The 21,760-nt window shown below is 42.1% G+C and overlaps 2 protein-coding genes across 2 annotated transcripts in view; one reads left to right on the plus strand and one right to left on the minus strand.

Moving 5' to 3' along the window:
• Positions 1-543: 543 nt before the first annotated feature.
• Positions 544-10,218, plus strand: LOC308360570 (sodium/potassium-transporting ATPase subunit beta-233-like). Its single transcript, XM_080832557.1, has 6 exons — positions 544-778; positions 3,602-3,730; positions 5,862-6,017; positions 7,327-7,508; positions 7,794-7,877; positions 8,475-10,218. Exons 1-6 carry the CDS (start codon positions 682-684, stop codon positions 8,736-8,738), a joined length of 912 nt encoding a protein of 303 aa, XP_080688683.1. The 5' UTR covers positions 544-681; the 3' UTR covers positions 8,739-10,218.
• The window catches only part of nme7 (NME/NM23 family member 7), a 37,608-nt gene continuing 25,862 nt past the window's right edge, over positions 10,015-21,760 (minus strand). Inside the window, exons 11-12 of the mRNA XM_080832550.1 lie at positions 10,903-11,010; positions 10,015-10,101 (exon numbers count right to left, since the gene is read on the minus strand). Of these exons, the coding sequence (XP_080688676.1) occupies positions 10,069-10,101; positions 10,903-11,010 (141 nt within the window). The 3' untranslated portion in view covers positions 10,015-10,068. The remainder of the gene's footprint in view (positions 10,102-10,902; positions 11,011-21,760) is intronic.

The following is a 21,760-nucleotide window of genomic DNA, read 5'->3' on the forward strand; positions in this document are numbered from 1 at the left end:
AGTCGTGCCTTAAAAAGACTCAAACAAAGTGATTAGAAACCATGTTGAACATCTACAATTTTACACGACAGCGCCATCTGTATGCGAATGACTTTAGAAATATAGGCCTGTTGATGAATTTTAAATTAGCCTATTGGAATTAACATGCAATTGGTCCTATCAAATATAAAAGCTTATTCGCTCCTCGGTTAAGAGGTCTGTAAGAGCCGTCGCGAACGATGTAATTATATAAAGTAGCCTAAAATATACATCTAAATCTAAATTTTAAATCTTACTCATCATGGAACCTTTACCATGTTGTACAATTGTGACGACAGAACTGGAATTTCTGAAATTCTGGCGAATCTCTGGGAATGACCTTAAAATGTGTGTGATGCGAGCCCTCACCATGCGCTAGACAGTGTCGTCTACAATCCTTCATACGATTGTTGCGCAAATGCATGACTGCTGGTGATTTGTCAGGCTTGGCCCTCCCTCTTTGTAGGTAACTTATTAAAAGAGTTTGCAGGCGGAGTCGGGCACCGAATTGGATATATTGGGTGGGTACGACAGACCGCACCGGGTACGACTCTGTCCTTTTAGGAATTTTTTGAGGACGCAAGTGTAAGCCTTGTACCTAAGGCCACCAAACACAAAATCAACAATCGTTAAAAAGGGAAGTTTAAAAAGAAAACGTCCAAAATGCCGGCGGCCAACAAAGATAGCGACGGTGGATGGAAGAGCTTTATCTGGGATTCTGAAAGGAAGGAATTTTTGGGACGTACAGGAGGCAGTTGGTGTAAGGACACTTTTTTCATTTTCTGGGTGTATTTGGTAAAGTCGTGTCAACGCAGTTTGAGTAGCCTTAACGCAGCGCCGGCTCCACAGAAACCATGCATTACGCACACCATTTCCATTTCCTGACTTCGAAATGCATATCAGCACCTGTTTGATCGGATCAAACAACGGGCTGTGTCGTGACTTCATTTTGTCGGGGAAAATCCTTGATTGAAATCCAGATTTCACGTGGAGCATTTTATCGATAACCTAATATTTATAGTCAATTTCCTGCTTGTTCACTTGTTGGATATCTAGCCCGGTCAACAAGTAGACAAGTGTAAGATAGCCTAATTGATTTGTCTATAGACGTTGAAATTAATGGTATTTTGCTTGATAACATTATACCGCAGAAATTAGAGTCGTGACCATACCTACATATTTACGCACAGTTGTAGGCATCAAAATGACAGCTTTGATGGGTGTCCTTTGAGAAAGAGGTCATTTTGAAGGACGTAATTGGGATTCTATGACTGTAGGCAACAGGAAATAGTATTACTACTAGCAAAAAGACCAACTATTATTTTACTTTTGATACATTATTGAATTACCATTTACAACTAATGTAAAGACTAATACTTTACTCTCGCCCGCTCTCTTTGTCGTTTTCTCTAAAACATTGCATTATTAACATTGTTCATGCCCCAAATACCATAATGTTATTAGCCTACACAGTAGGCTATCTTCTTCCGTGGTTTTCTTTTTTATAATGCAAAGTGCTGGGCTGATGAGGTAATTTGATTTCTAAAAGTGTATTTTTATTCGAATACGTTTCTGTTGATGCGGAGTTGTAGCCTACTGCTCTTGTAGTCAACAATGGCCATTGATTAACTAACGATAGTGAATCCCTTTCCTGTTTCCATGTGCCTCCAGTAGCCTATTTCTCTTGCCATGGCAGTCGCCTTTGCTGAAAGACTGGTCTTCAGATGCCAGTATTTAGAATTTTACAGGGAGGACTGACGCCTCGTGACACTTTATCAGCTTTTACCATTCGGTTTTTATCGTAGGCCTACAACCCTGGGGAGGAGGAGATGACCCGTAGACCATAGTTATTCACGTTGCTTTGTCTTCAAGGCCTAGGCTACTTATCCGTAAAGTTTTCACTCAACTCCCCGATAAGCAATTGTTACATTTAGGTCACTAACTGCATGTAATTGTCCTGGAAAAGCGCCACCTTGTCTTCAAGGCTTCAAGGCAATGATGAGAACAGCCGGGGAGACGGTTTTTATTCAACACAGCTTTAGATTGAATATCAGTAACATGCGACATATCGTGTTATACCGCGGAAGGGAAAAAACGATTGTTAGCAATGCATGAATTCTCGTGACGAATTAGATTTAGGAGAGCTGCTTTTGACTTTGTTTTCGTGAACGGGCAAAATTACACAAACCAATGTTCCAGTCGATTTAGTAAACTGTTATGTTGTAGAGTTGTTTGCCAATTAGTCGTTGTTGCCGTTAGGCGAGGAATTGCAACATTTACAGCACTACCCAACAAGGCATTTGCGAGCGTCGTTGATATGCAGATGTGTCCGCACTTCATGTTCTCTTCACGTGATTTTTGTTTGACGTTGGAAAAATAGTAGCCTACTCCCTCACGTCTTTACCAGTATGCTGCAATGTGCTACCGGGGCGGGTTTCAGTGTCAGTCATTTTGGTTAAGAAAAAAATCTTCATTTACTCTCTGGTATTGTATGATGGGGGAGGGGCTGTACCGTACTTGAAAGGGAAGTGAAAGGCACCCAAGAAGCCGCGTTTGATTAGCCAATAGCAACGCTTTGGAACTTTTTGAATGGTTGGTTTCAGAGCTTGAACTGGCGACGTTAGTTTATGTTGCCTCAGACAGATTGGTAGTGTCTTGCGGTTTGTGAGATAATTTACAAGAAGCATATGGATAAAATGTCCTGTGTTTGTATTTGATTTGTGAGTGGATTTGTAGATAATACTGAAGCCTAGACTGTAGACTTTTCATTTTTGTTTACCTCCTGGAGTATTTTGAACACAATCCCTCATCCTCTTAACTACCGAGCCTGCATGTGATGTCATGTTTATTCATTGTGTATTAAAACAATGAGTGGTTAAATGTGTTTCCTGGAGATTTGAAGGCCGCTGTGTGTTATTGCTGAAGTTCTGGGCAGAATCATTACAAGTTTACTACATGTCTTACGACAGAAGTGTTTCAAATTTTTTTTCCCAAAATGCTTGATGTTGCTAAAATAAGACAAAAAATTGCAGTGTGTCAAATTGTCATTAATGTACATGAACATACCCACATTGTTAATAATGAAATAAAAATAAAAGTTTGGCAAGGTAAACATCACTTCTGGGGAGTCCCTAGGAAAAATAGCTTGGCCTGTTCTGTGAGTGAGTTTTTCTATACTAAATGCAAGATTTTAGTATGTGTCAGTGATTTAATTGTAGACACAAGCTGACATTACTTTTGCCAAGGTGAAAAGTGAAAGCTAAGTGTTTTGCACTGTGAAATTCTGGATCCAGACTCCTCCCAAGGGATTAAACTGGTTCTAAAACAGATTTAGTCTGGACCTGAGCCAGACTCATTCCAAAGTGAGATGCTATCTGGTATATAGGCCTACTACACTACATGCTAATTAAGTTGAACACAGTTGACGACTCCATGTTCATTCAAATCTATGAGATAATTTTCACAGAATCCCTCTCAAGTCTCTTTTTCCGTGTAAATTACAAATGTCTTTGGCTCAGTAAAGGTCAGTAAGGTTGCCTGTCTCTCCCTGCCTCTGACTGATTTGACTGTTTTCCTTTTACAGTTAAAATTATTGTCTTTTACGTGGTCTTCTATGCCTGCCTGGCTGGAATCTTCGTGGGAACCATTCAGGCCATGCTGCTGACCCTTAGCAACTACAAGCCCACCTATCAGGACAGAGTCGCACCCCCAGGTGAGTGCTCACCATTAGCTGTGGTCTTAACCTGTACAATGTTTAAATGTCAAGGCCAGTATGAGTTTGACAGGATTTTGAAGTGTGTTTTTGTTGTGGACAGAAGAGGTATACCATGTTGGAACTCAATATCATGAGCTACTCCTGTTGCTTTTTACCTTTGTGAAGCTATCAGATAAACTAAATGAATGAATTATGTTTTTGGTATTGTAACTGTTTTACTTTATCTACATTTAACACATTTGAAGAAGTAACAATAACAACCATGTTTTATCCAAAAATGATTATAATTATAATACATGAAATATAATTGATATCATAATTTAGTGCTCCTTGTCTTAGAAAGCCTTATTGTGATTTTCAGTATAGCTGCTTTGGACCTCTACTTAAGTGTCCACAAATGGCCACTGTTATGTCATGAATCATCTGTGAAAGAACATGTTGCTGAATTATGTGTTTAACTGGCTATGTGATTGAGGGTTAAGGAAAGAGTTGTCTTTGCTGAGTTTGTCATGTCATACAGAGACGGCCTGTGTCTGAAGGTCTGTCTGACCTCCCACAGATTCAGCCATTTTGTCCTTCATTGTCTTGTTCCTCTACCTACTGATTCTCCTTTGGGGGAGAGAGGTGATGTTTTCAGTCATTCTCACTGTATGTTGTTGAGCGGTTTACAGCAGTTCACACCAAACTGAAAGCCATCATACATGTATTATGTGGTGGGCTGCCACAAAGCTTTACTCTGTTGGAAAAAGAGAAAACAACAGAGGACATGCAGCGAGCAATTGATATCTTTTGGCCTCAGAAGATATACATTGAGGAACTGTATGTCTGTTTTGTTTGCCTGCTTCTCTATTCTCCAAGGAAGTTTGGTCTCTGTTGCCTGGCATCCGTGACAGGGCTCAACCCACCTCCCCCGTGCTGTGCCAGTGAATGTTTGCTCAGTGCATGCTGCTGCTTTGCCGTTATATTTAGCCGTATTTGTAAAGAGCTGGCTGCGACCGAAGCCAGTGGCTTTTCTTGCCAGGGGCAAGTGGCAGCCATTTCTCCTTCAAGAGGGAGTTTGAATGGGCCAGGGGCGAGTGTGAGGAGGTGACACAAGTTAAAAGCCATGAGTGGTCGAGGCCCCCATTGGGGGCATTGATAAAGGAAGGAGGTGGATGACACGCTTAGTGCTCCCACGCCCCGCCTCCTCTTTTAAGGGCCAAAAGTTTCCATTGTGAGAGACAAGCACGTGAGCCAGAATGGGTGGAGGTGTGTGTGTGTGTGTGTGGTGCGGGGGTTGAATGGGCTGAGAGAGACTTTTACAAGCTTTGCCTGAAAGTAGGAAGACTCAAGGCAGTCTTAGTTTTTCACTTTCCTACAATAAGGGCTGGTACAAAATCTCCAGCATTTCCTGCCTCATTTTAGGACAAAATAAAAGTCTGACTTTAATTGGCACTCGTTTTAGGACACCTAGCTATTAACTCTCTTCTAACACGGCACGAACAGAAGTATGTCAGTGTGTAGTGCAGGAAAGGGCTGCTGTGAGGGGGGAGGAGGAGGGACAAAAAGAAGAAAAAAAGAAAGCGCTTTTTGAAAACAATACAAGGTTCCTTCCACTCGGGCTCCTCTTCTCACTCTGGCAATGCCACGCCTTATTCTGGCCTCGTGTGCGACTTGTGTGGAAAATTACTGCCAAGCTTAGAGCACAAGGCTCATCTGAGCCCTGAGAGACAGAGAGAGAAAGAGAAAGACAGAGACAAAGATACCATGGCCATAGCCAGACTTCTGGCTGATATTTAATTTATTGTGCATAATTATGTTTACATAGAACATAGGCGTGTTTTTGTCTCGTGCGAAATTGTCAATGTACTGAGGCTATGGAGAGATGGTATATAAGTAACTGCATGGAGCCTATCTGACTCACTTCTTTCAGCACATGTTCGGCGCAACAAACACCCCTACAGGTGTCTGTCATGTTATCGCTCAGTTGAAAAAAAAAAGTACAAAGTAGCAGAACTGTGTCTTCCCTCTTGGCTTCATGATCTAATGGCTCACACTCTGTAGAACCCTGATGCTTGTTTGCAATATCTGCCATTTTGGGCCACTTATAGGCCGAACTTTAACGTTAAGGTCTTTTGTATGTTTTCAGGATTATCACACACTCCACGTTCTGTCAAAGGAGAAATCTTCTTCTCCATGAACGACCCAGAAACGTACAAACCGATCGTCAAGTCAATGAATGATCTACTGGAAAAATATGATTTAATGAAACAGCAGGACATGGCGAAGTACGAGGACTGTGGCGGTAAGTGAAGTACAACAAATAACACATGTTACCTACAGTAGCTTTAAACTCTTTAAACTGTTTTATTTGATAACTTGAGTAAGGAATGTGCTATGTGTTCACTGAGTATTTAATATTTTCTTAATTTCTTTTTTCTTCTTAAGTCATTTTTTTAAGCAATTTTTATGATTTGGGTTTTTCACCCTTTCAAAGTTCTAAACCATACTAATGCTCCATAGGTCAATTGTACCAGCACAATGTCCAGTTCAGAAAGCTTTAATGGCTTCCAGGGTTTCATGGTTTTGAAGAGAATTAAGCACAGTGACAAAAACAAACTACTAAGCATCTGGTGTTAAATTGACTGATTGATAAATAAATAAATAAATAAATGATAATAAATGGTATATCCAACTAGTAACCAACCAACTTGATGCATCTCACTCTGAGTATCTGCTACTATCTGTCGGCATGAAAGGCGGATTTCCACAGCAGGAACTTGTAGGACAGCGAATTAAACGCTTACAGGATCAGCCCTCTGACTGGTCATTTTGTCTTTCGCTTTTCCAGTGTGGTGCCGGAACCTACCGATGATGTAGCGTAATAATTTTGCTTGTAGATGACAACGTCAATTCTGAGTTGAAGAAAATAACAAAACATTGTTCCAACAGCAGCCCCATATATTTTCTAGATATAATTAAACCTATGGTTGAGCCGACAGTTAAATTTGGCTCTAAAGCTGCGAACACTGCTTAAAACGGCATCATGGCCACCAAGAAGTTTCAGGGCCTCACAGAGGTACCTACCCCAGAGTAGGCCCTGCAGTGGAAACACACGCAAAGGCTCAGGTTGCCCTTAAATGGCCTGCTAGATCCTGCGGTGGAAAAACGCCTACATTTCCTTGAAAGGTACCACCACTTGTTGGCAACACAATCTGGTTGTCAACACTATTCTTATCAGTCTTGGGATTGCTGTGCATTACAGCAGTATAATAAATGCGTATGTCCATGTACTCCAGGTGTGTTATGGCGCCCCTGACTGTCAGCTATAGCGTCCTTCAAGGGTGTTTAGAGCGGCCTATAGGGAAGTCAGAGGTGGAGATGTGTCAACACTATAACAAAAGTGCTGATTTCGAGAACAAAAATGGTGTTTTCAGCAGTCAGTTGACTGGCTCAGTTATTTGCGTGTTTTTTTTATTATTTTTCTCAATAAACATCCTTCCTTATTTATTCCCTTGATTCAACCATACAAAAGAAGCTATGATTTGTTGCCTATTACAAATCCACATTTTGTGATCTGACCTCAATGATGGACAATCTCCTGTCGTCTCTAGACACGGCAGGTGACTACAAGAACCGCGGTGACCTGGACGGAGATGCCGGTGAGAGGAGAGCTTGCCGCTTCAACAAAGAATGGCTGGGCGCCTGTTCAGGTGCTGATAAGCACTTTGGCTTCAAAGATGGCAAGCCCTGTGTCATAGTCAAGCTCAACCGCATCGTCAACTTCAGGCCCAAGGTGAGCAAACAGGCATCCTCGTGTTGGTCTTTAAAGGTGCATTCTGCAGTTATAACAAAATGCACCTCTTGTCAAATTCAGCTAATTGCTCTAGCTCTTTGTTCATTGCATACACAGTCCTGGCTTTGTAAATGGGCAACAAACATAGTGCCACAGCAGGCCAAGCCATAAACAACTCCTGAGCTGAATCTATCAATCTTCCTTCAACATTGAGGACTGTACCTTTAAGTTTGTATGTGACAAAGGAACAGATTTGAAGACTGACATTAAACTGTCTCTTTTCAGCCTCCAAAGAACAACGAAACCCTCCCAGTAGAAGCCCAAGCCAACTTCCAGCCCTTTGTGATGCCCATGTACTGCACCAACAAGGTAAGACATTCAACAGGTTCACTGGACCCCTTTGGGAGGGAGGGAAAGAGAGAGGGAGGGAGAGAGAGGAGAGAGAAGGAGAGGGAGAGAAGGAGAGAGAGAGAAGGAGAGAGAGGGAGAGAGAGAGAGAAGAAGGGAGGGAGAGAGAGAGAAGGTAAGACATTCAACAGGTTCACTGGACCCCTTTGTAGTAAGTGTCCTTATTTCATTGTACTAAATAAGTCATAAACAATTCTGTTTTAATCTTTTCTTAAGTATAAATCAGTATGTTACCAAGCCTACCCTCCAAAAACTTGATACAACATGTACTTAAAAAAAAAAAGAGTACTTATTTATTAACCCATTTAGTACATAAGGACTATGGACATTTGTGACATTGTGAGCAGATAGTTGTAGATATTTTTTACACTATGGAGAAATTCAAAACCAGTAAAATCCTTTCAAATACTAGGGCCAGTGGTCAAAGATTTAACAGCTTACTTGGTCCACTATATTTATTTTCCTTAGCATGCTACTTTGGAGCAAATGTATTGATAACTTTTTCATCAACTGCAACGGCATAGTTAACGACTTAACAATCCTGTCTCTCTCCAACAGAGAGAGGAGGACAAGAACAAGATTTCCGGCATTGAGTACTTTGGGCTCGCCAAGGGAGGCTTCCCCCTGCAGTACTACCCTTACTATGGCAAGCTGCTGCACCCCCAGTACCTCCAGCCACTGGTGGCCATCAAGTTCAACAACCTCACCTTCGATGAAGACCTGCGTATTGAGTGCAAAGTATTTGGAGCCAACATTGACTACAGCGAGAAGGACCGCTATCAGGGACGCTTTGAATTTAAACTTAATATCAAGTCATCATGACCTCAGCTATGAAAATAGCACTGTTCTCTGCCCATTTCAACACATACTGAATTAGAAGAAAAAAAAAATGAAAATAAAAAACTGATTAAAAAAAAAAAAAAAACACGACTAGTCTTGAACAAACTCTCATAACCTATGGGACCTACACTTAATCTGTATGCTTTACACTAGCTTTTCTGCATATGTCTAGGGTTAGAATGTAAATTACAGGAAGCGATAGCAGGTAGCAATAGCAAAGTATTTATTCTACTGTAAATGAAACTATTCCTTGAGCCATGGGACGTATTCATTTATAACTGTAAATTATGATTCCACTACTGATGTAGCGATGCAGTGTTTCTGTCCCCTAAGTATTTCTGCCTAGTGTGGTTTCTATATATTTTGGAGTGTGCAGTGCAGTAATCGCATACAGTGGTCCTTTCCAAGCCATGTTGTAATTTCTGTCGTCTTATGTGAGTACGCTTTAGTGGTCCAAGGTGTGTGTGCGTCTATGTGTGCGCGTCACTGTACGTTTGTCTGTGTGTTTATGTGTGAGTTCTGTAGTCACTATGTGTGTGTGCATGTGTGTTTGTGTGTGTGTGATAGACAGAATGTGTGTGTGTGTGTGTGTGTGTCTGAGAAAGAGTGTGTGTGTGTACTTTACTAACTGAAAATACTGGCATGGTACGCCCTAGTCTCTTCAGTCTGTGTGTGAGCGAAGGGCTGCGCTCAGTGGAATCTTTCTACAGTCTCTCTCTGTCTTTTCAGTTGATCATGGGAAAATTTTATTTTTATGTCACCTTTTTTCTCCTTTTTTCTTCAAATCATCTTGCAATGGGTTATGGGTTGATTTACATTTCTGTTGAATACTTTTACTTCCTTTAACTTTAAAGTGTAGACTGGTGTTTTCGGCCTGAATGTTGGTTACCTTAGCAATGGTGGCAACTCAGAGCTTTCAAAAACTTTTTCTGTTTTGTTGCTGGAGACATCACCATGTGGTGCAACTTTCTAATGAATGTTTTAGCCATTTTCATGGTGGAAGAGTTTTATATTTATGCAATTGTACAATTTTGTTCTGCAGTAAAAAAAAAAGTGTAATGTATGAATCCAAATACCAAAGTCACTGGTCAAACATTAGAACATTCATCAGATGCGATGCAGTACCCCTTGTGATAGGATGTTTTGTCAGTTTTTAAAGTGAAGTCAATGTTGAACATCAAAACGTCTGTCAAGAGTCCAACTACTCTTGTCATTTTATTCAATCTGAGAAAGACCTAAACAAATAAACGGACAATACTTTGTCAGACTCACTTTTTGTTTTTATTTACATAGCGGTCATTAGAAAAAAAAATCATCCATCTAAAATCTTGAAGAAATATTGTACCTGTAGAAGACGAGAAAAAAAGAACAATTAGATGAGGTCACAGTCCAGAGTCTGAAACATATTGTAAAGATATACAACTGTGTGATATACGTATACCTCTTAGACAATGATGTTCAAATAAACACAATCATATAATTTCCAATACATATTTCTTCTCAGTGGTGCAATTTTGATGGATTATGAGAATAATTAGGGCTACAACTATGAAAAATCCCATGTGTATTTGTCAGTATGACACTATGAGTGTGTGTGTGTGTGTGTGGGTAAATGTGTGTGTATGTCCATTGAGGCTGAGGCCCTTGGAATGTGGCAGCTCAGCCAGTCATTCAGCGTATATTTAACAAGGGGCCGTTTGTCCACGGGCTGCTCAACAGATCAGGGGCTCGAAACAATGACGTCCAATGGGTCAAACCCACTTCTGGGCCAAATAATGTTTCTCTCTCTCTCCCTTTCTCCCTCACACTCTCTTTCTAAAGCAACTTTGCTGTTCCCTGCCCTCCTCCCGAAGCTGGGTGGTGTGGGCCAGCCACCGCCTACTCAGCTGGGTCATGAGACCCAGGGAGCTGATGTGGAGCTCTGCTTTCAGCTGGCATTCTGTTCCTGGACTCACATGAGAAGGCAGTAATTTGTGAAGGCGAACTCTGAATGCCATCAAACTGACTCCTACTTGAACAGACTCCACTGAAAGGCTTTGGTGTGTGCCTTTATATATGTGTGTGTGTGTGTGGGGGGGGGGGCGTCTGGTGTTGCTCTTCTGGTGGGATGAATGAAGCATGGGTGTGAGTCGTGACACGCCCCTACCTCCAAGACACTGTCCTCAGGCAAGTCTGTGCAGTGGACGGCGTTGTGCACTTTGTTCTTGCCGTACAGCGCCCTTAAAGTGCTGGGCCGGAGGTGGCGCGCAATCTCCTGTGAAAGCAAAGCAGTAGCAGGCCAACCATGTCAGAAGGAGAAGTATGAGATGTGTGGGCGTCACACCTTTAACCAGATCAACAGAGTGGCATGCTCCTTTTCATCTACCTACTGCTGTAACCTTAGTCACAGCACGGACAGATCAGAAGCAGACTATTTAGGAATCAAACCATAGTCTTCACGTGAGGGAATAAGGGAACCAAACCTGAGAAGGAACTGAAGGAACTGTCAGGGCTAATGTCTTTGTGCAGCTCATTCAGTTAGAGGCAGTCCAACCACAAGCCAAACAAACGGGAAGAGAACACTTGCAGTTCAGCACTGAGCCTTTGGCCCCTCGTCCACACTAAACACCATGGCAGTGGGGGGGTGGGGGAGGGGGCAGCTGACTGTGCGACGCACACAACCCTTAAAAGTCGTCAAAAGTAACGTAAAGGTACTGTTGCAGTGGAGCACACAGAAGTGAACACTTTCTTTGGATAGTCCGCCAACAGAGATGGTTCACTGAACCCAACCCATAATCCTGACCTTAAACATGAATTGTAGTTAACAGAGTGTCAAGCAGATAGTTTGTTTACAATCTGAGCATCTGTGATAGTCTGTGGGGGACCATCCATATAAAGCGTGGCCGGCTTGTCTTTGGCTTCTAGCCATTTATTGAAGAACCACATGCAGGAAATCACCATTCAGGAACTGATACAGGAGGCAGGGAAGTCGGACAATCTTATGCTGATCCTACACCTTAGCTTGGGCTTGGCAAATACGCTGACAGACAGTAAATCACACGTAACCTACTACACAGCACACAGACTCAAATGCATAACAGAATTACTTACTTACATTTACACAGGCTAGAAAACAGGCACATTCTAAATCGTAACATTAAACAGAGAATTTCACTATTACACATCACACGCACAGCTTTATGGGGTGAATTTTTACACACACAACATCACAGAAGAACCCAACTCCCTTTTTCACGCCACAGTACGGTAAGAGATTCTGAAAAAGGACTGTTGACATTTAAACTCAGCTGCGTATGAACTCAGGAGGTTTTTTGAGCGCACACAAGATTATGAGGAGCGACTGAATTTGATCAAATGTATATTGAATTCAAATCACAGACTGCACCTGTAACAGCCTGTTGATACTGAGAACATAACAGATCCATAGAGACCTGTGAGCAAGAGACGTGCACGTAGCAAGGAATGTTTATTCAGGCAAGACAATCTGTGACAGATGACACAGACCATACTGTTTGAGGGTGACTCAACATACTCCTTTTCTGTCTTTAAAACAACAATCCACTCCTCTGCCCTTCTCGTCCCTGAGCTCTGCTCTCTGCTCTCTGATAACAGATCTCCACAGTCTCCCTCCCTCGCTTGTTAACTCACATGGGCTGTGTTTGTATGCATTCGACTCTGGACCTCGCATGGCCCCGATCCCGTTGAGTGGCAGAGCCAGAACTGGGACGGATCCGCTTTTCCAGCGTCCATCAGGTATTCGTCTCGAGCCATCCACAACCACCGATAACAGGCCAGAGCCAAATGGCTTGTGACGATATGTTCTCAAGGACAAGGCCAGGCTCTACTGTCCTCTGCTAATCTCTGCCATGAGGAAACGTGATCCTCCCCCCGGGCAGATCCAGCAGGGGAGGGGTCCGCCATAGTGTAAATAAGCTGGGGAGAAAACGGAGAGCAACAGGCATCCCTCCAACGTAACCTCTCCTCCCTTTGGCTCTCTAAAGACAGAGACACTCGAAAATAACACACACACTTAACGGCTCAAGAAGCATTTACAACACACACACGCACACACAGACACACACACAGACACACACACACACACACACACAGGGCATACCTGAGGACCTCACACAAACATAATACCAATTACCCTCGACAATGATCATTACAGGAATAAGCCGAAGACCACACACTGCAATGGGAAACACTCACCTTTGTGATTATAGTTTGGGGTGAAAGGCAGTGGAAAGCACAGGGCTTATGCCGCCTGTGAGAAGAAGAGCCACTCTCTGGGTTTGGAGTGGTGTACATGAATGCGTTCACTATTTCATCTCCTTAACTCTAAGCAACGCTTTCAGGGGCTGGGACAAACTGACATTGAGTTTCTTCCCATTGAGTTTGGGGTCAAATTGACCCTTTTGTAGGGAAACAATGGTGGTTGTTTCACAACAAAACATTATAAATACAAAATCAAAACATCATTTAAACGAATTTCTCAACACTGCGATAGTAGATTTAGTTAATTCTTTGTGTGCACATCTGACAGGTGTGGTAGTGTATTATACAGTAGATATGCAATGGTGCATACATTATGCCTCCCATTTGAGATGGGGAACAAAATGTCTAACTGAGATTTAGATTAGTTTCTAACAATTGCCTCTGTAGTTCAAAGCAGTTGTGTGAATAACTGCAAATTGGAAGTCAATGGTCAGCTAATAACAACATAGCAAAAATATAACTGTTTAAGCCCTTGATAGATAGTGTCACTGCTCAGAAAACCAAACATAAATGCATCAGACATGATAATGAATGATTACGGTCCCACAACAGTCAGTCGCTTTTAGAAATCATCCGAACTGCTCTGGATAGACTTGTAGGATTCAACTGGGGGCTGTTTTTATTATACATTTGTATTAACCTACAAAATTCCTCACAGCATGACGTTCATTCATAGCCAACAGGTTCATATAATATAATGCTGTCAGTTTAACGCGTTATTAACGGCGTTAACGCAAACCCATTTTAACACCGTTATTTTTTTTATTGCGCAATTAACGCGTTGTGAAAAAAAAAAAAAACTGTGTAGACGGCTAACGTCACGTATGAGTGAATGGTGAGCGCGATATGGCGAAATGGATGATAAAAAGCCTCTGAATAGAAAGTTTACCTTCTAAAAGTTGTGTTGTGCAAAAGAAGTGAGCTTCATTGTTGTCTGAAAATGTCAACAGGCAGCTGGCTGAAAGCACAGAAGTAGTTGGCTTACCTTTTATTGGTAACCTAACTGTTATGATTAATTGTTTTTGAAATAAGAGGCCTGACTTCTATGTTCACAGCAAACTTGAAAAATATATATATTAAGCCATGGTTTAACTGCACTATAGGCTGAGTCCTTGTTTATCTTAAATGTGCACTTTATAATTTTATTTTGTACCGCTCTGTTTGGCAATGTTGTTTTTCAATAAAATAAAACATTGCTTAAAGCAAGTCAATCCACTTTTCTATGTTGATAAGAGCATTAAAATAAAATGAAAATGATGGAAAAAAATTATTGAAGGGACATTTAGAATAGATAAAAATGTGCGATCGCGATTAATTTTGATTCATTTAATCAAGATTCATTTTGAGTTAACTATGACAAAAATGCGATTAATCGCGATTAAATATTTTAATCGTTTGACAGCACTAATAATATAATATCATATAATGTCTGTATTTTACGCACTCAGTCATGCTGTTAAACTGCACTTTTAGTGAAAAGTTAAGAAACCAAAAAGGTTGTTGTGAAAGTTCAACAGGAAATAATCTGAAAGTATATGAGAGTATATGAGAGTGGTTATAATGACCAAGGATTTAACATACCCTTCAAACAGCCCCAAACAAGTCCAAAATCTACTTCCGTGCCATCAAGAAAAAAACTCCTCCTCCATCCTGAAACTCTATTCTCAAACCAATGATTTCTTTTGTCAAAGATTTTTTTTAAGTATCACAGTACACCAACTGATTATATGGTTGTAATTGAATTGCTTCTCTCGGTCGATACATGCTGTGCTTGGAGGACTGGGGGAGAAGGAGAAAGGAAACGGAGATTTGGGCTCGCTGGAACCTTTCCCAGCCAAAGTCGTCTCTCTGTAATTGCATTAGTTCCCCACAAGTGACCTGAAGCCAAAGACTTTAATTGAACTCTAATGAGCCTAGCGCAGCCCGGAGAGTAGAAAGAGAGTGTTCATGTGACAATCCTAACCTTAGGACCACAACAGGCAGTAGTAGGGCAATGGCTTGCTCATATTGCCCATCGTAAGCACTCTTTGATGAGGTACATCTTGATAATTCAAGGAGAAACTGTTCGCTCACCCATATTCTTTCCTTTTTCTTCCTGGTTGCTAATCAGTGAGCAAATAACTTGTTTCTTGCGTCCATCTAGTTGGAAGAAACTTACGCCTGCTATGGAGTCATTCCCTGTGTCACTTCTCACGTGTGTTTTTGTGACTAGATGTAGTTTGGAGACCAGACACAGTTTGTCGGAGATTCCTCCAGGTGACAGATCTAATAATGTAAGACTCCCCTATCGCCGATCAATCATGTAGTGTGCAAACCACGACCACTTTAAGATTTCTTGTTATGACAAGATATTATCTCTCCTCTCTCGGACTCTTTTGAAGGCAGCACACTCCCCTAAACCTGAACAGAGACGAGGATGTGCACACTATCTCTCCTCTCTCTATCTCATGAACAGAGACGAGGATGTGCACACTATCTCTCCTCTCTCGATCTCATGAACAGAGACGAGGATGTGCACACTATCTCTCCTCTCTCGATCTCATGAACAGAGACGAGGATGTGCACACTATCTCTCCTCTCTCTATCTCATGAACAGAGACGATGATGCGCACATTAGCTGTCCTCTCTTGATTTTCTTTTGGAGACAGCACATTCCTCTTCTCCTGAACAGAGACGAGGATGCGCCTGGTGAAATGGACCTAATCTCACTGAGCTGCAGAGTCTTATACGGTGTCTCATCAGTGAGTTCTGCCTGTCCGTGTGCTTTCATAAAAACCCAGCTCCATGTCCGCTACCTACCCCCTCCCCCACCCCCAACACACACACACACACACACACACACACACACACACACACACACACACACACACACACACACACACACACACACACACACACACACACACACACACACACACACACACACACACACACACACACACACACACAGTGCACATGGGAAACGTCAATACTGATGACAAACTAACGTCACACACTGCACCCCGAGGCAGCACCCACTTTTCCACGCTCTCTGTCTCTGTGCTCGTTGACAAAATGGAGCCGATCTGTACCAGTGCCATTTCAGTGACACTGCCAGATAAACATCTGGGTCTGTCTGACTACAGCACCACTCCTGAACAGAAGAACAGGCTGCACGCTACACACTGCACAGTGTGTGTGTATGTGTGTGTGTGTGTGTGTGTTTGTGCACATGTGCAAACAGGTCTGTGTGTTTGTGCATGCATACACAGTATGTGTGTTTGTCTGGGTGAGTGTATATACGTGTGTGTGTGTGTGTGTGTGCACATGTGCAAACTGGTATGTGTGTTTGTGCATGCAAATATGTGTGTGTCTGGGTGAGTGTATGCATATACGTGTGTGTGTGTGTGTGTGTGTGTGTTTATGTGTGTGTGTGTGTGTGTGTGTGTGTGTGTGCATGTGCAATCGGATTTGTACAAAAGTCACACCAGACATAATCGTGCTGTACAGCTGCTGCTCCCATATTGTGATGACAGTAACACAAAGATGCCCGAATGGGTGGGGCACCTAAGTCAACACAGTTATCTCCAGGGAGGACGGCGCAAAAAACTATTCTCTCTGTTCACAGGAAAGAACTGAACGTTAGTAGAATAAAAACTAAGAAGACCAAAATAAGGAAATCCATCCTTGCTGGAGGGGGTCATGAGTACAGCACAGCATAAGAGATAAGACACAGGTTATTAGCATTAGTTAGCTTTAGCAGTGGAGTATTAAGTATTCTGGAAAGCTTTGATATGTTTTCTTTAAAAGTGCATTAAGATCCTTTGTTCATCTGTCTCAGGGCAAAGAAAACATCACTTTTGATTTGCTTCAATAAGGAAAACAGGCCCCGGACTGAAAATGCATTTATTTAAAATGATGTTAGGAGTAAATAAGGGGGATCTAAGATGCAGTATTCTGTGAGAAAAAGAAAAAAAAGGAGGGGCTACATTTGTTTGTCAAAATTGAAGGCTGCTGAAGACAAGTGAGTCCTGACATTTTGCATGACACTCCAAACGGTTTGTTTTGTTTTCCCCCAACCCAACGGTTGAACTGTGGCTTTGGAAAAAAAAAAAAGACACTGCAGGAAAAAGTGAGAAGGTCTTGCTAAAGTTCAGTCGATGTCACATGGCACAGCCCCTGCTTTCATTGACAGGCTGATGTAAGAGTGCTTTAATTAAGCACCGATCAATGCCCTGGGGCAGCACTGAAGCCCAGAGAGAGAGAGAGAGAGAGAGAGAGAGAAAGAGAGAGAGAGCGAGAGAGAGAGAAAGAGAGAGAGAGCGAGAGAAAGAGAGAGAGAGAGAGAGAGTGAGAAAGAGTGAGAAAGAGTGAGAAAGAGAGAGAGAGAGAGAGAGAGAGAGAGCGAGCGAGAGGGCGATCACTAACATGGTTACTACAGGGCTGATCCTCGCTCCCATTGGAGGCGAACAACAACATGCGCAGCACAAAGAGAAGGGTGACATTAAAATTAAATAAGCTTTGTCATCGGGCCCATTATTGAATAAGCGATAAACAGAATTTGGTTTACATGCAGTTAGGCATGATGCACGCTGCTCACATTACCTCCGTAGTGGATGTCCTGATGAGGTGGTGATGGAGTGAATGACTTCTCTTGGCATATGGAACATTTTAGTTAACTTGATTAGTTAACTTTTGGTAGGAGCGGAAACAAATGAAGAGGAAAGGCAGGAGCAAGAGAGCTAATAGTTCAGTTTCATGACCAATGGTATTATTTTTCTGACTGGAGGAAGCCTGTTGCTGAACTAAATGAGTGCTTGTTCAAACCGCCTTAACCTATTGCTGTTGCTGCTGCTGCTGCTACTACAAAACAGGCGGCACAAAGAGCTGGTGTGTCCAGAATGTATTTTTAATCTGCAATGTGCCAAAACAAGAGCGGGCTAAATGAGCAGGTTTAATTCACACACAGCAGCCAGGCAATCCATCTTACCAAGATTCAGTTGCCAAACAGGGATATAAATGGATATCAATTGAATACTTCAGGTTGGAAACTGAGTCCCCCAAACACACTTTGATTCAAATGCTGATGCTAATAGGGATATGTTTCACACTGGGAGTTTAAAAGTACATAAACAAAACCGTTAATCTTTTCTGGGGCTGAGCCGTGGCAGAGGAGATCTGTTTATTAGTCACCAACACTGCCATGGCCCAGACAAACAGTACTGCTGGATGGCAAGAATGAGCTTGTTTGCCTCTGATGTCCAGTGGTTCTGCTCTCTCTGTTTGGGTAAAAATCTCTGAGGACAACCTCTGAGAATGTCAATAGCATACAAAGGCAGATGACATTCAGGCATAAGTCAACCGTGGGAACATTTTAACAACGCAAAGGTCTACCCAAAACTGATTAAATGATGGCAAAGACGATTTTCCCAGTGCCAAGCTCACGCACATGAGCACGAGAGAGGAAGACAACACCATCTACTGAATAACTAGGTCACCATTATTACAGCTGTATCAACTATTCAATACTGTAGCTACCTAAATAGCGGCGCGGCTCCACCTCTGACACCCAACTGCTACTTATTCACACTCACTCAAGCTGGCTAGCTAACAGAGGCCATTTTGTCACAAATACTCACTTGTAAGCTATCGGTTTAGGAAATACACTGTTTTGATAGCTGCAATGCTGGGACATGATGACTTAACAATAAATAATTATCCTGTGATCTATCTGATAGAATTAACACCAAGTACATATACCGAGAAAGATGAGAGATGAAATGTACTGTATATCTGTACTTTGCTGGAGTAGCTGTGCATAAAAGCATTTCCTAATGAATAAATATAAATGTTAATGTAACTCTCACCCAAACAAGTGCATTATTTAGGTAGGTGACAGAGTGCCAGCCAGGGCCAGGGTCCCTCTAACTGACGGTTTACGTGGGGGAAGAGGCTGGAGTCGTGACCAGTGACAGAGGCGCTTTGTTTCAGCGCTCACATCAGGGCGCATCACGAGACAGAGGCTGGTCTCATGACTGCTGCAGCCATGCTGGGACCACCGCAGGAGGTGGTGTTCAAGGCTACACGGCAACCTGTTCAGCATGCTCTCGGTCACCGGGTCCCTTACCCTCAGCTCACCGGGGGGTGGGATGGGGTTCTGAGGCTCCCTGCCCAGCGCATTTTCAGATGCCTGTTTCCCAACCAAGAAGCAAATCAGCAGAGCCATTTCAGGTAAGGATGAGTATGGGGGAGTAGAGACATACTGAGCACAAACAGGAGGAGTACAACACAAGACACAAGCGTAATAAATGTCTATTTAGACTCTATATTAAATTGAGACACGTTAAGTCAGTCCCTGCTGAGTGTGCTTAAATGTGGCTCTAGAGGTGTTGGATATGGCTGGCTAGAGCAGAGAGATCAGTCAGTCATTGACAAACGGCCAGTTGAACTTTGTCAGCTGATAGTATCTGTACAATCCATTATTCATTAGAACACAAAGCCAGTGAAAGTTAAACTACGGCTCAACCCCTGTTGAAGGTTCTCACACCAACTCAAATGTAATTAAACAGCTCCTGCAGAAAAACATTCAGTTTTTTTATTCTGTTTTTCAATTTTGTCTTTAAGTTAAAGGTCATTCAATGCTATCCTTGACACAGAGAGCAGTAGAACAGTAATAAAGGGTGGTAGAAAAAAAACCACAGCAATCACTTGTGGATGTGACACCAAGAAGGCAAATAGACCTCAATGAAACATCACAAATAATTTTTGGCTTTGAATTTGTTTCAGGAAAGTTAATATCATTCATGACTAAGGTAGCAGTCAACCTTTTAAACAGTCGTACGATGGACACACAACCAGTTAAACAGAATGTGATAAGATACATCAAAGGAACTTTCTCTTTGCCGGCTGTGCCACAAAAGACTACACATAGAATAGGCTTTATATGCCCATGCTAGGAAGGCCTTAGGAATTCGACCCACTGCACTAGCCCCTCAAGTTGTAACATACCCTGCTACGAGGGTGCCTGTGAGAGACACTGAACAGAAGATGTATTGTTCTTCAGCATACTATACGTTTGTGCTCGATTTTCTTGCATAAATATTTCCTATTTCTATGGAATAACCCTCTTAACATTCATCTTAGATTGGGTATGTCCAGTCGTTATTCTATGGAATCAATGATCTGCATGAGCCGATACCTTTTAGCGCAAAGGTCACACGTGTCAAAGAACGTTTTTATGACTGTTCATGACATCCTGAGAATACAATAGGTTTTGGGAAGCAGGATAAAGTTGTTTGGGTTATATTGTGTGACTGTGAGTAAGTTGTAAGATGTGTTTGAGCTTTTAACAACAGTTTATTTTTGTTGTGTCTATGTGCTAGGTAAGCGCTTTAATCATTTATAACAGTTAATACAACTCACTGGAAATGATGCCTGGCTGAAACAGCATTCTTAGAATAACAACACAGCTATTATTTTAATTTTTGACAAAGGTTGATTGTTATAATGTCATCTGTATTTTTCGATACCATGTTGCGGAGGGTACAGGGTGTTCTTGATATGGTTCATACGAACTGGCCCCGGTTGACGCATTAACACAGCAGGAGAATGTAAACATAAGCTATGTCTAGCCTCTGGAGAGGTCAGCTTTTTTTCAGGCCAGCCAGATCAAATGCAGATTTGAGAGAGCATAACTTCTTCATGACTTCTTTACCACGGGATCTGCTGTCTCATATCTATTAGAAAGGAGGGTGACTCAGGCAGACGTAAACCATGGAGTCATTTTTTTCCTGAAAACATAATGACAGCAGTGTTCAGTCTGTCCTTCCAGCATGATCTCACTCGGCCCACTGGCTGGAAAAAGGACACAAGATGTTGTGAGTCCCTCCAATGAAATATGGCCAACGAACAAGGCTTGCTCAGGCCTCATTAAGAACAGTTGGTGCATTAGAGGAGACTTTTAGGAGACATATTTATTCTCAAACTCTTGGTTTCTGACTTTTGGTCAGTAAGCTATGAGGAAAAAGACCGAAACTGGTCACACGGAAGGCTGAAGGAGCTCTTTGAATAAATAAATCAACAACATATAAAGCCTCAAAACAGAGCTTAAGCATGCACATGTTGAAGCAATTGTACCAAATTAGTTTGAACCACTTGGTTGAGCAGATCTGGGAGTATTTGACGCACAAAACTCCTGGTCTGTGTGTGTGTGTGTGTGTGTGTGTGTGTGTGTGTGTGTGTGTGTGTGTGTGTGTGTGTGTGTGTGTGTGTGTGTGAGAGAGAGAAAGAGAGAGACAGAGAGGGAGAGAAATGGATGTGAAAGGCTCTCTGATAACAGCAGTGACTTCTCAAATGAATTTTTTACGAGTCATATCTTCTGTATGCGATAACAACCATTACATCAAGAAGTAAGTGTTCAGTAGAGGGCTCTAACTACTCGATACCATACATAGAGCAGAAGAGGCTCTTCCATTGAGGAAACGGAGGAAGAACCTCCCCAAACTTTTTGAGAATGTATTTTGTAATTTAACTGACTAAACTCCTTTAAAAATGCAGTTTGATATCATAATTTAATACTATGCATATTATAATTATTATACATTTTATAACATTAGCACCCCCTATCGTAACAAGAAATGACTGCGCGGAGGACGTCCTCCCTTTGGCTCCCATTGAGATTAATGGAATCTATCTCTGATACTGGCGGCTCGTGGGGCTCATTCACTTACATTGCCCAGGGGAGGAAA

Source organism: Sprattus sprattus (genome assembly GCF_963457725.1).
Source record: "Sprattus sprattus genome assembly, chromosome: 2".
In the NCBI taxonomy this organism is placed as follows: Eukaryota; Metazoa; Chordata; class Actinopteri; order Clupeiformes; family Clupeidae; genus Sprattus; species Sprattus sprattus.

Coding starts and splice junctions, on each gene's coding strand:
- LOC308360570 (XM_080832557.1), top strand. CDS start 682: ATGCCGGCGGCCAACAAAGATAGCGACGGTGGATGGAAGAGCTTTATC. Junction 3,731..5,861: donor GGACAGAGTCGCACCCCCAG/GTGAGTGCTCAC, acceptor GTATGTTTTCAG/GATTATCACACACTCCACGT. Junction 7,878..8,474: donor CCATGTACTGCACCAACAAG/GTAAGACATTCA, acceptor TCTCTCCAACAG/AGAGAGGAGGACAAGAACAA.